Source organism: Heptranchias perlo, chromosome 5 (genome assembly GCF_035084215.1).
Source record: "Heptranchias perlo isolate sHepPer1 chromosome 5, sHepPer1.hap1, whole genome shotgun sequence".
In the NCBI taxonomy this organism is placed as follows: domain Eukaryota; kingdom Metazoa; phylum Chordata; class Chondrichthyes; order Hexanchiformes; family Hexanchidae; genus Heptranchias; species Heptranchias perlo.
In genome coordinates, this window is record NC_090329.1 from 72,436,173 (window position 1) to 72,450,828 (window position 14,656).

General features: G+C 43.8%; 1 protein-coding gene across 50 annotated transcripts in view; it reads left to right on the plus strand.

The window, feature by feature from the left end:
• The window catches only part of trdn (triadin), a 471,335-nt gene that overhangs the window by 35,456 nt on the left and 421,223 nt on the right, over positions 1-14,656 (plus strand). For all 50 annotated transcript variants that reach the window (XM_067984607.1, XM_067984633.1, XM_067984632.1 and 47 more), the window contains exon 2: positions 3,861-4,067. In XM_067984607.1, coding sequence (XP_067840708.1) covers positions 3,861-4,067 — 207 coding nt within the window. The remainder of the gene's footprint in view (positions 1-3,860; positions 4,068-14,656) is intronic.

Here is a 14,656-nt window from a genome sequence, read left to right on the forward strand (position 1 = left end):
ATCTGCTCAGATCTTTCAGTGCGTCAACACAGCTCTCTAATTACAGAAGTAAAAATCCATTTGGATATCAAGGCATCATTAAAATATTTCACAGTACTTTCGGAAGGGAAACTGCACACATTAAAAATTAGAGAGAAAAAATGAGGAAATCCAGAAGTAATAAAGGTCCAGTGTTTTTTTTTCCACAGAAGATTGAAACACTGAAGAAAACAATTTGTCTCTTACTGAGGCATAGTTTTTGGATTGGTCACGTTTGCTACTCTCTCCATCCTTTAGATCCCTATCACTTTTAGATTAAGAAAGAAAGTTTGTTCCCAGACCTATGCTTGTCCTGAACCTACCACTGGAGGTGCACCAAAGTAACTTGAGTTGTCTTGTCCTGTGATTTGTTCCCTCCCTCTGTGAAGTGGTTTGCTTCCAATCATCGTCTCACTCAGTTAGCCCAGCTGAGATCCGGGAACTCACCAGATTAAGAATTCTGGAGGAAAACTTTGTGCTTCTTCTAGGTGCTCACCTCGTGGGAGGAAGAAGTGAGATGGATGACAGCTGCGTGTCAATGTTGCCTCTGGGGATGGAGGTGGCACAGTCCCTCTTTTGGATCAGAAGAAGGCCCTACAAGTGCAGTCACCACAGATAGTGATGAAGTGGCTTCCTGGGTCTGTACAATTGCCAATTCTACTGTAATGATTTTAGTGGGGTAGTAAAGGTTGAGATGTGGCAATGCTCTGATATATATCTCCATCATCTGTGCCTTTCCCCTGATGCTAAGCATTCCCTCAGTCTGGCTAGAGGACTGTGAAGTAGTTGAAGCCTTCAGTTATGGCTGTCTCAATCTGTGTCCCCAGCATGATGAACCCAGAGGAGATAGATGTTGCTGTAGGTTGGAGCTGATGGTCCCCGTAGCTCCAATCAAAGCATTTGAGAGAAGCTATGCTTGAGCTCAGAACCTTAGCCAAGGGATGCTCCGCTGCAAAGGACTTTGGAATGGCCATATGGTGGTCTGCAGCTTGGTCAGGCAGTAATATAACACTTCACAGATTGTGGACTCCTCCACGGACCCTCCCAGACTGAACAGGTTTGTGGCTCACTCCCAAATCAATGCATGAAATGCTGATGTTAAGCTACTAAAATGATTTGAAGGCAGACCCCGTGAGGTTGAAATCCCTGTGCATAACAGCTAAAGAACATCTTTAGCTGGACCTCAGGCCAGCAGTTTGCGTCTCCTGCAATTTCACTCGCATATGCTCCCCCCTTCATCATGCTCAGTGCTTCATTAACAGCTCTAGAACCATAGAAAAGATACAGCACAGAAGAGGGCCATTCGGCCCATCGTGTCCGTGCCGGCTCGAAGAGCAACCAGGTGCCCATTCTAATCCCACCTTCCAGCACCCGGTCCGTAGCCCTGCAGCTGACAGCACTTTAGGTGCCGGTCCAGGTACTTTTTAAAAGAGTTGAGGGTCCCTGCCCCTACCACCAATTCGGGCAGCGAATGTCCCCTCTAATCCTTCTGCCAATCAGCTTAAATCTATGTCCTCTAGTTCTTGAACTCTCTGCTAGGAGAAACAGGTACTCCCTGTCTACTCTATCTGGGCTCCTCATAATTTTGTACACCTCAATCAAGTCTCCCCTCAGCCTCCTCTGCTCCAAGGAAAACAACTCCAGTCTATCCAATCTCTCCTCAGAGCTGCAATTTTCAAGCCCTGGCAACATTCTCTCTGCTGCAGTTTGCTGACAAAGTCTTCCCAGTATATATATATATATTGATGGATCTTGCCACTATAGAAGGAGGTGACTCAGGGCGATGTGAGTTGCTAGGGCAAAGCTGTACAGTTGTCTTCACCATGACCTTCTCTTGGGCACCTGGAGGAGCAGAAGAACATATTTTACAATGCTTGCATTAACACACCTCTTGAAACACTGCTGCACATGGCAAAAGATTATCGTGTGAATGTAGACCTGTGTGTGAGGGAATGAATGAGTGAATCAATAAGAAGATAAGCATTGAAATGCAAGAGTGACCAGCCATGAGCATGGTGAGGCCTTTGACTTCACCTTTCCAAATTTCCTCTAGTGTCTTCATACCCAGAATTTTGAACATCATTTCCTGATAAGGATTCAGAGGTCATAGCTTTGGTGACTCCCCTCATGTCTGCAAGTACTGCATCCTGTTGCATGAAGCTTTCTACTGCAAGCAGATGTAAAAAGGAAATCTGTTGGAAAGGGGACTTTGAAAGAAAAATGACCTGTACTGAAATGTCAAGGACATCAGCTCTCTTATTTAAGTTAGTGAACAGAAGTCAGTGAACCTTGTGATGGCATAGTACTTGGTGCTTGATACTTAATGGGCCGCAGGGGCACCATACCATAGCAGGACAGAAAGAAATAATCCTGTATGTGCATTTATAAAAAAATCAGCAGTTGGCTACGTTCCCTATGTTTGCCCTCTATGATGGTGGACTATATTTATAGTAAGAAGTAATAAAGAAGCATGGCTGGATAACCTATTAAGATGTTGTCCCATGTTTATATACTTACCTTGGCAACCTTACGTAGGCCAAAAGATTTCTGCCTCACATGCATCCCGGGTTCAGTCCACAGGTGAGACTACATTGACTTGCTCTGTTACCGTCCTCCTGTTCTGACTATACTCTCTATTGCAGTGTGGCCCTCTCCAAGAAATGGAGCCACCCTTCATTGCAGGACTTCCTGCAGCAGGGCCTCCGTAACCTTTTCACCATTCTATCCCCAACCATTTTTCAGGTGTAAATCAAAGTCGACCTTTAAGGGTAGCCAGGGTCTTGGAGAAGCTTTAATCAGAAGGTAAATTAAAAAAACACAATACTGTGCACTGCTGAAGATTAAGGATGTGGACAGCACTGATTTGGTAGTTTAGATGATAGAAGGGGTGAATTTCTGTGGGGCCTCTCACTCGTCCGTAGTATCTTCGAACTTCGACGGAAGCTGCAGAAAAATGCTGTTTACGCTGTTAAAGCATCTAGGACCTCCCACATTGCTCAGGTGCCATACATTACAGGCTTCTCCCATTCTAAACTAAGCTGCTTTCTCGTAAAAACTTAATAAAATAAAACACATAAACATAGCAATTTAACCCCTGAAATATAATCTGCTGGGAAGCCAGGCCATGTCTCCCCATTGCCCATCTGAAACGTACGGAAAGCGGCAGCTGGCCTGCGGGTGGGAGAGGTTGTTTGTGTGGTCAGAGGCTGCCGTACGGTACCAAAGGAAGGCTTGCCGGCAAGCAGGTAAGTCGCAGAGAGACAGAGTTTTGGGAGTCTTGTGGGAGGAAATGGGGGGAGTCTGCAGGAGAGAAGGCCGTGACTTTAGTCATGGGGCCCGGTGGAGCACATCTGTTCCTCCGAGCCCCAAAAACAAATGTTTTTTTTTCATACCTGGGAGGGCCTGTTCATCCTTCGTGGCAGCTGTCGACCTGGCGGGAGAGCCACGGCGACCTTCCCGTTCAGGCCTGGGTTGAAATACAATCAGGGTCCCATTACCATAATAAGATCCCGATTTGCATTAATTCACGAGGCTCCCACCTGCCTGCAGCAAGCAGTTAAAATGGTAGCGATTACCATGGGAACATGGCAGTAATGCACATTGCTCCATTTTAAAGGTCCCCCACACTCTGTTCCCACTGGGTGGGGTGGGTTAAATTCATCTCCCGTGTGTTGATAACATTTACTGATGATGTTAGACTTGAGGATAACGAGCCATATGTTGTGAAACACTCATTCATAAGTCTATTTTAGTCCAATGTATATTACCATTGTATTTTGTCAGCATCTTGTAACTTTCTTTTTGCAAATATTGAATTCTAACCTTGTTCATAAATTATCTAGGCCGCCCAGCAGCCACTACCATCTTTGATAACAAGAATGGAGCTGTCCCAGCACCTCTGGCAAAGGTATCGAAGAAATCTGTCTCTGATGATCTTGCTACAACTTTCAGCTCTCCGGCAGCATGTTTCCTAGTCGTGGCTTTGATTGTAACCTGGTCAGCAGTGGCCATTGTGATGTTTGACTTGATGGACTACAAGAGCCTTGTTGGTATGTAACACAATCTTCAAGAAGAATTGTGCCATTTTTATAGATAAACTACAGAATAACGTAGTTAAAATATAATTTAATTGTTGCATATTATTATACATGTAGGTGCAAATGTCTTTGATGTCTTTAAATATTGTTCAAGATGGTGGATAACATTTTTTATTTAACACTGAGAAGGTGGCTTTGACATGACTGCTCACCTAGAATAGGACTGTATCAGCAAAGCAGGTGAATTTACTCAGACTGACCAGTATTTCCATTCTTGATGTTGAGTTGAATCATTTCAGTACCATGCAGGAGATTACCATATGCTCATTAAACAAGACAATTTTCCAATTCCACATTCTTGGTGATGACCTTCATCTGCCCGGAGTGCATATTAGGAATTCAAATGCGCACTACACCCAATTTTTCAAATGTACAAAACAATGGTCAAATTCTTGCCAAAATTTATGATATGCACTCTTGACAGGTGAAGCTTTCTGCAGGTGCACAAAGTTGGAAATTCGCCCTTCTCTTCATTGAAAATACTTGAAACATTTCTCAAAAAGCACAAAACAAAAAATGAAAATTACACATATTATAACACTGGGTAGTGTTTTACTAGTTTGCAAAAGCAATGGCAGAAATATCCCCCACCACTCCCATCCCCCATGAAAAAAAAGCATCAGGTGTGAAAGTTTTATATGTGATAATTAAATCTGGAGCCAAAAGGTGTTTATTTTGTGCACTGTTTGGTTTATGTTTTAATCTGTCACTGCACTTTCAACTTAACATTTCAAATAACAATCTTCATTTTCACAGACTATCAGCAGCACAATAGGACTGCTTTGGTCACGTTGAATTAAAATAAAATATTTTTTGCTTCAAAAGTATCATGTTGTAAAATATTATAGCTACCTTCTATAGTTTGAGATGTTTTGTCCTCGACTTACATTTACTAAAGTGAGGGATAGTGCAGTTCAGCAGGAATGCAAGACCTCTGGCACTCACCGGCAATGCAACCCGAGTCTTATCCTCAGAAGCACACTGTCAGCTGTTCCGTTCTCTATAATTTCAATACAAGGCAATAGACTAGGCATGCTGGCAGCTCATTTCAGGTATTCTTAGAGAGATAGCATTGCCTGTCCCTGCAGTATATTTCAAATCTGACTTTGTGGAAGGTGGGAATATAGGGAAGAGTAATTACTTGTTCACAAAGTCCTTTTTCCTAAAAACAATCTTACAACAATTTGTGTTTTCCAGCAGAGAAACGCAGGGGTAGAAATTGGTGTGCGTTTTCTGGGTCCAAAATAGGCACCACAGAGTGATGTCCCGCATCAGTTCAATACTGGAAGTGTGCCCGGCATTATATTGGTCCGGGCGCTCGTTAGGCATCCCTGGTGGCCATCTGTAAAAAATGCAGGCATTATTGAAAAATGTTAAGAAGGGTCCTGCGCCTGAATCAGGACACTTTTGTGAAATTGGTGTCCGTGTGCGCCTGAAATGTCACTTCTTAAAACTACCCAGAAAATCATGACAGTAACAGTCAGGAAGCAGCCTTCACAAGCGCTATTTAAAGGATCCTCACCTTCATTAAGGTAAGTCATTTTAGGCTTCTAGGATGGTTTTGGGCCAAGTTTCTGGTTATTTTGACTAGTGTTTGGCTGTGAAATTCTTTTGAAGAGTGAGTTTTCGGAGGTCCTGAACTCTTTCCCAGGATTTGCTTCTTCAGAATTGATGAACATGGGGATGCTGCTGGGCTTATCCTCATGGCTGAAAAATCAGGAGGAAGAGCAGCAGCAAGGAAGGCAGAAAAGACCTGCAGAGGCTGCAAGAAGAGGGCAGAGGACGGGAGGGTGTAGGAGGCCTTACAGCATGCAGGTCTTCAGAAACAGAACATCATACCTGAATCTCACAGAGGAGTAGTGCATACAGTGGTTGCGTTTCAACAGGGAGACAGTCAATTACCTCTGCCACCTGTTGGAGTGAAAATTGGAACCCAACACCAAGGCATCCACTCTGGCTCCTTCTAAATTGTTCTGGTAACATCAGCAACATCAGCCAGTTTGCTGTGTACACAGTTTGCTGAGCTGTGCTTTCATACTGTGCCAGTCCTCAATTCCACCAGACCATCGAGTGGCAGGCTGGCTGCTGGGGGACAAGATGTATCTCCACACCAACTGACTCATGACTCCTATCAGGAACCCGGGCACTGATGTAGAGCACCAATATATTGAGAGCCATGCAACAATAAGGGTTTTGACCGAGCAAACGATTGGTGTTCTGAAACAACTGTTCAGCTGTCTGGATAGCTTAGGAGAAGTCCTTCAGTACAGCCCAGAGAGAGTGTAAAGATTCATAATCATTTGCGCAATTACAATTGGCCCAAAGTAATGAATCTGACTTTGTTAGTCTTGCCACGGCTTTCACTGATGTCGAAAGAAGGTCCATGGGGCCACAAGGGCAAGCAATGTGGAAACTGCATTGCTCGCTTGTAGAGGTGGGCTGAGGGTAGTCCGCCTGTTTCCGCGGGCTGACACAAGGCACAGAACCAGATAGATGTGCCAGGTATGTAGGGAGAGTTGTAGGTGGTGACTACTTCTGATCACTGGCATTGCTGTGACCTCAGAGAGTTCCCACGATTTGAAATTACTAATCCTAATACATCAAGGCAGAGGGGCGCTGAAGACTGTTAAACTTTATATCAAGGTCTAACGTGGGAGGTAGACACCAATGGGAGCCTTCAGCATTGTGGAAAAAAATCCACAAAAGTAAGTTAAGCACTCCCAAGCCTCGGGAACGGCACAGCACAGCATGGAGCATCTGAAAGAGCAGGTAAAATAAACGGAGTGAAAGAGCAAAAAAGGGACCACAAAGGCAAACAAATCTAATAGGCAGAAACAAATTTATTAAAAAGAGAATACTTAAGTGAATTGAAAGGCAAATGAGATTAAAAGCAAAAAAGAACACTCAAGGGAAGTAATAATTAAAAGGGTCATTAGTCAGAAGTAAAATCAAAGGGGAATGCCTGAAGTAAAAAAGTAAAATTAAAAGGGATCAAAAACAGAACTATAATGAATAAGGGAAACAGCCAAGTGAATAGAACTAATATGGAAACCATGAGGTGTGTTTGCTGTGGATGTTCACAAACAAGACAGCCAGATACAATAGAATGTCTTCTTTAGGCATATTAATAGTAAACGGGCAGTAAGAGGAGGGGTGGGGCCAATCAGGGACCAAAAAGGAGATCTATTCATGGAGGTCAAGGGCATGGCTGAGGTACTAAATGAGTACTTTGCATCTGTCTTTACCAAGAATGAAGATGCTGCCAGAGTCACAGTAAAGGAAGATATAGTTAAGATGGGCTAAAAATTGATAAAGAAGAGGTACAAGAAAGGCTAGCTTACTTAAAATAGATAAGTCACCTGGTCCGGATGGGATGCATCCTAGGTTGCTGAGGGAAGTAAGGGCGGAAATTACGGAGGTACTGGCCATAATCTTCCAAACGTCCTTAGATACAGGGGTGGTGCCAGAGGACTGGAGAATTACAAATGTTACACCCTTGTTCAAAAAAGAATGTAAGGATAAACCCAGCAACTATAGGTCAGTCAGTTTAATGTGGGTGGTGAGGAAACTTTTAGAAACGATAATCTGGGACAGAATTAGCAGTCACTTGGACAAGTGTGGATTGATTAGGGAAAGCCAGCATGGATTTGATAAAAGCAAATCATGTTTAACTAACCTGATGGAGTTTTTTGATGAGGTAACAGAGAGGGTAGACAAGGGCAATGCAGTTGATGTGGTGTATATGGACTTTCAAAAGGCGTTTGATAAGTGCCGCATAATAGGCTTGTCATCAAGATTGAGCCCATGGAATAAAGGGGGCAGTAGTAGCATGCGTACAAAAATGCTCTAAGTAACAGGAAGCAGAGAGTAGTGCTGAATTATTGTTTTTTGGACTGGAGGGAGGTGTACAGTGGTGTTCCCCAGGGGTCAGTACTAGGACCACTGCTTTTCTTGATATATATTAATGACTTGGACTTGGGTGTACAGGGCACCACGCAGATGACACAAAACTTGGAAGTGTAGTGAACAATGAAGCAGATAATGATAGACTTCAAGAGGATATAGACAGACTGGTGGAATGGGCGGACACGTGGCAGATGAAATTTAACGCAGAAAAATACAAAGTGATGCATTTCGGTAGGAAGAACGAGGAGAGGCAGTATAAACTAGAGGGCACAATTCTAAAAGGGGTACAGGAACAGAGAGATCTGGGGGTATATGTGCACAAATCGTTGAAGGTGGCAGGGCAGGTTGAGAAAGCAGTTAAAAAAGCATACAGTATCCTGGGCTTTATAAATAAAGGCATAGAGTACAAAAGCAAGGAAGTCATGATGAACCTTTATAAAACACTGGTTCAACCACAACTGGAGTATTGTGTCAAGTTCTGGGCACCACACTTTAGGAAAGATGTGAAGGCCTTAGAGAGGGTGCAGAAGAGATTTACTAGAATGATTCCAGGGATGAGGGACTTCAGTTACGTGGATAGATTGGAGAAGCTAGGGTTGTTCTCCTTGGAACAGAGAAGGTTGAGAGGAGATTTGATAGAGATATTCAAAATCATAAAGGGGCTAGACAGAATAGATAGAGAGAAACTGTTCCCATTGGTGGAAGGGTCAAGAACCAAGGGACATAGATTTAAGGTGATTGGTAAAAGAACCAAAGGTGACATGAGGAAAAACTTTTTTTCGCAGCGAGTGGTTAGGATCTGGCATGCACTGCCGGGGAGGGGTGGTGTAGTGGTGGAGGCAGATTCAATTGTGGCTTTCGAAAGGGAACTGGATAAGTACTTGAAAGGAAAAAAATTGCAGGGCTATGGGGATAGGAATGGAGAGTGGGACCAGTTGGATTGCTCTTGCATAGAGCTGGCACGGACTCGATGGGCCGAATGGCCTCCTCCCATGCTGTAACCTTTCTACGATTCTATGATGACGATGTATAAAAACTGTCAGTTAATCATCAAACTTAAAGAAAGAGTTATGGGATTAGAAAGCAAGGTGTTATAAGCTGGATAGGCTGGTGGTGAAGGATGGAATACTAGAGCCCAGTTTTCAGTTGCTTCCAAGCCTTTATTCACAAAGCTCCACATTACACCCACCACACCCGAGATAAGCTTTCTTATATATGGATACAAGATAGCCCCAATTGTTACACACCTCCTGAATATAATTAACACAAAGTACAGAATTTACACAGGCAGAGAGCAACCAATTCCACTGACCATCCTATTTTTGTATCATCTGCAAATATGACGACTTTGCATTGACTTTCTGAATCCAGGTCATTTATGTATATTAGAAATAGTAATGGTTCAAGTTCAGAGCACCCCACTCAGTACTTCCTCCCACTCTAACATAACTCGATCATGAGTACTCATTGTTTCCTGCCCTTTTCAGGGTTTACCCTGAATAACCACAACTTTAAATTTAATTAATTGCTTTTCATGTGAGACTTTATCAAAAGCCAACAGGATATTGAAGTACATAGTCAAAACAGTAGAATATAGGTCAGAGGAGGTAGTGATCAAACTTTATAATGCTTTGAGTAAGACTGCACTTTGAATTATGCATCCATAATTCTGGTCATCAAGAAACAAGAGAGGCATTTAAGCTCTGGAGGTAGTCTGCAAGTCTGATGCATAATGCCAGGGTTCTGAGTTATGAATAAGGACTGGAGAAACTTGGACTGTTCAGCCTAGAAAGGAGAAGTCTGTGAGGTGATCTGATAGAGGTATATACAACAACAACAACCACCTGCATTTATAGCAACAAAGGTTTAAGGAGGGAGTTCCAGAGCTTAGGGCCTAGGCAGCTGAAGGCACGGCCAACAATGGTATAGAAAAAGTTAATCTGGAATATTACTTTCCTAAACACAGGTTCAGTGAAAGGTTATTCAGGATTGATATCAGGAATTTCTCCTTCACACAGATGATTTTGTGGTGTCCCAACAATAAGGTGAGATTGCTTCCTTTCCTGTGGTGGCAATCATGGAAAATAAATGAAGTATTAATAGCTTTCATCCTATAATCAGAGTCGCTTTTTTATCATGAAACAATTATAGTTCTGGTAGAAATTTAATGACAATGCACATAAAGGAAAATATTTCCAACTGCAATTGGCTGAAAGAGCTGGCAGAAAGGAATAATTTGCCTTTAAGTTACCTACTTCTGTAGAATATCATGTAGTAAAAACCAACCTGCTCCTATGTTCCAAATAAGGAGTTAACTGTAATGGAGATTTGATTTTATTGGGCCTGAAACTGCAGCGAAATAGTACTTTATGGCAGCTAGAAAGTTAATCTTGGGACTGATTGGATCGTAATCAGAGTTAATTTTAAACAAGTTAAATTTTGCAAAGATAGCTTTGTGTGCTGTGGAATATTAGCTACCTAAATATGGTTGACATAATTGACTTTCATTCTGTCAAGTTAAGCCTGACATACATAGATTTAAGGTGATTGGCAAAAGAACCAGAGGCGATATGAGGCAATGAGTTATTGTGATCTGGAATGCATTGCCTGAAAGGGTGATGAAAGCAAATTCAAAGTATCTTTCAAAAGGGAATTGGATAAATTGAATGGAAAAAATTTGCAGGGCTATGGGGAAAGAGTAGGGGAGTGGGACTAATCGGATAGCTCAACCAAAGAGCCGGCACAGACACAATGGGCTGAATGGCCTCCTTCTGTGCTGTATCATTCTGTGATTTTATGATTCTACATGGCAGCAAGGTTTAATCAGGAAGACCCAGTGTACATTTAATTAGATTTAATTCTAATTTCTCCTCATTGTACCGCACAAGAAAATCTTATATCAGTAAGTGAGATTTATAATTCAGTGGCCCGGAAATTGCTCAAGAAATAACAGAGCTCACCGTTATTTCAGGGCAAATGGAAGAGCTAGTTCCGGCGAGCGCACATGTACTGTCAAACGCGGAAATCCAGAACTTGCTCTTCCTGATTCCCTGCTGATCTGACAGCTTTGCTTTAAAGAGATATCGCTGGCTAGAATCAATGGATTAACGTGAGCTTACTCTCCTGCCCAGCTGGAAACTAACCAATCTCGCCAGAAAAAAGGTATGCTGAGTTATATGGGCCTCCATTTTAGCACCCGCTATCGGGTGCGTTATTGGCGGGGGGGGCTCCGAAAATCGGGGAATCCCGGAGCGGGTCGGGAGCCCGGCTCCAACCCGCCCACTTCCGGGTTCCCCACAGACGCGCCGACGTGCCTGCGCAGCCCCCGCATGTGGGACTCCCGCAGGCAATTAAAGCCGGCGGGGTGCCACTTGAGAGTATTTACCTTGCTATTTCAGGTCATTAACAGACCTGATTAAGGGGATATGACAGGAGGGGTGGGATTTTAGAAACAACTGGGACTGTTTCCCGTACTGGGGGAAACACTCCCAGTTGAAATGGATGTGCTGCAGCTATCAGCCTGTGGCAGCTGCAAAGGTCCATTTGACAGGTGGGGGGGGGGGGAGACCCTCACTCATTGCAGGAGGCCACTCTGTCACTTGGGACAAAGTTTGGCCTCCACCACCCTCCTCCTGACAATCAAATTCACCAACTTGCACACTTACCCCGGTGTCCAGACACATGTACCTACCTTGCGGACCCCTCAGATGTACATCTTCCGGATGGGGGCCGCCGTAGCTGCAGTAATGACCTCCTCGGAGGGCGAACAGCATCACCAGCCTCGCCGGCCAAGCCGTCCACCTCTGACACGTGGAGCTCCACAACACAGTGCTGTGACACATCCACCTGCACAGCAGGAGGGAGGGCAACCGCAGAGAGAGATGCGTCGCAGAGGGCACTACCCTCGCTACAGGGTCCACAGACCGAGGCTCAGCTTCCTGGACCTCTCTGAGCAGCAGTGCACACGGAGGCTCAGAGTCACTCGACATGCAGTCGTGGACATCTGCAGCCTCCTTCATGCCGAGCTGCTCCCGGCTGGCCTGAGCACCATCTTCTTACCTGTCGCTGTCAATGTCACCACGGCCCTCAACAACTTCTCCTCCGCATCCTTCCAGGGTGCCACCGGGGACATCGCCGACGTCTCTCAGTCGTCTGCACAAAACAGCCCTGCAAATACACCGACACCCACTCTGCAGTGACACAATGGGTGGCATCAGGTGTGGGTCTTCATTGTGATTCTCAGGAAAGGGCATTATTGCACAAACCAGACAAGATTTGCAAAGACGTGGCAGTAGTGGTGCCAATATAATATGTGATGTGAGTTGGTCAGAAATTAAAAAGAAGTAAAAACCATGACAAACCCTCAAACACCCTTGTGCATCCCTTTCATGCTCACGACACGTTTGCCTTACGCTGCCTACTGCATATATGTGATGCATGCCCTGTGGCTGCAGCACAAGTAGTGGCAGGTTGAGTGAGGCTGACCGTGAAAGAGATGCATGAGAGGGTGAGTATGAGATAGAGCCATGAGATTGTATGAGGATTGGGTTGAGTGGTAGTGGCGGGATGAGTACTGGCGAGGTGAGTAAGTGCAGGTAAGATGAGGATGAGCTTTGAGTAGGTAAGAGGGGTGATGTGACAGAGTAGTGTTGGCAGTGCAGAAAGAGATGTGGGTTGGGGGCGGTGATGTTGCAGACGGAGTGTAGGGGAATGAGTAAGCGTACTCACTTTGGCTGACCTACTTAAGTCATTGCAGCGCCTCCTGCACTGTATGCAGGTGGGCGATATGTTGGTGGTGCAGGTGACCTCCTATGCCACCTCGAGCCAGGCCTTCCTGGTGGCAGAGGCAGGCCGCTTTCTCCCGCCCGCCGGGGGGAAGATCTCTGTCCTCCCCCTCCTCCTCACCCCATCTAATGATACCTGGAGTGAGGCATCATTAAACTGGGAGCAGCCTTCCCCCTGGGCTGCTCCATGCTGTAATTTTTCCTATTTGTTGCTGCATCAGTCAGTGGAGGACTGCCGCTTTAAATAGAGCTCCTCCAGCTGATAGAGCTTACTGCGCATGCGCAATCCGCCTGACGCGCAGATCAGCAGTGGGGAAGCCGGAAGACCAGGTAAGTGGATCCAATTAGGCTGCGATCGCGTGGGGGGCAGACTGATTTTACCGGGCGCGTTACCCACGCGCCCAATAGCCCCCCCGCTGCGAACCCGCAGCCCTGGTACCATCGAGCCCATTAGGTCTAAAGTAACTTTTAACGGTGTGGTAAGTATTAATGACTGCCAAACAACCTCTCTAGCACTGAAAATTAACTTTTAAAAATGTGGAGTCTCATTACTCCTGATTTTAATGGTTTTTGGACATTTAAAAAATGTTTTAATAAAAATAAAATGTAAAATTATTTGTTTACTTTTTATTTCTGTCTCTTTTCTCTCAGCCTTTTAATCTTACTCTCTCTTTATTTTGCTTTCTCTATTTGATTTTATGATATATTTACTAATCTTATCTGACACTTTCCGGGTCTTAGTCTGCGTGGTTTGCGAATGAGTTTTACTTCCTGGTTCTCACAGCGTGGCTTGCTTCAAGCTGATTGGTAGAGGGGACAGAGCGATCTTTTCTTGCTCTCATAGCTCAGAGAACCTGTGAACGACCCCTGCACTTCTTGCAGGATTCAATTAAAGCAAATTGGCACCCAGAAGCCCGCAAAAAGTTTGTGGTTGAGTTAGTTACTTATGAGTGGTGGGCGGCGTCCGTTTGCCGCTCAGTGAAATTCCGGCCCAATAAGTATTTTTTGTTTTTATAACAATTATCGTCTTTCTGATTTTAGACTTCAGCATACTGGATAGTGACCCTCATAAATAAAATGTGGCTCCTTCTATACTGTTTCATAAAAACTATTTATGGTACATGTATTTTTGAGTGGGGTGGCCTCTGCTCCAAAAAGGTCTGCAGGAAAGATACTTTGCAAAATAATTATTATTTTCCCAGTCTAGAAAGGATCCATGTTAGATTCCCATTCTGTGCTGATTTTATTAGATATATTTAAAAAAAACCTTTACTGTTATGGAAAAAGATAAATTATAATAGTGTTCTCAGAAAAAAATCTGTCCTTCCTCATGTGACAACCCAAGGCATCTGAGGTCAAATTCAGGATCACATAACTGTGCTTTTCGGGAATGGGGATGGTCCTTGTGGATGACAATGGGGATAAAGTTAACTACTGGTGAGGCTTTTCTGATTAATATCATGCAATTGTGCACTTCAATTAATGTTGCCAACCTAATGATTTTATAACTGTTGATTGTTCTAAGCTTTTTTAATGGAAGTGAGTTGAGTTGGGAGTTAGCAGTATAATCAAAACAACAACGATTTATACTGCTATCAGGCAATGTTGCTTTAAAGGGCATGGTTGCTAATTATAAGACTGGCTTTAATAGATTAGCACATTTCACTTAACAGGATAATTGAGTTTGAGAGAAGTTGTTTTACTAATTGACATTTTTCTATTTACATTATCTTAGCTGGGTAGTCAATTTATTTATAAAACAAAATAATGAGCTTAATTTCATAACTTATTATGCTTAAGAGAGTTTTGAAGACATTGTAAATAACTAATAGCTAATTAGGTCACACTCTG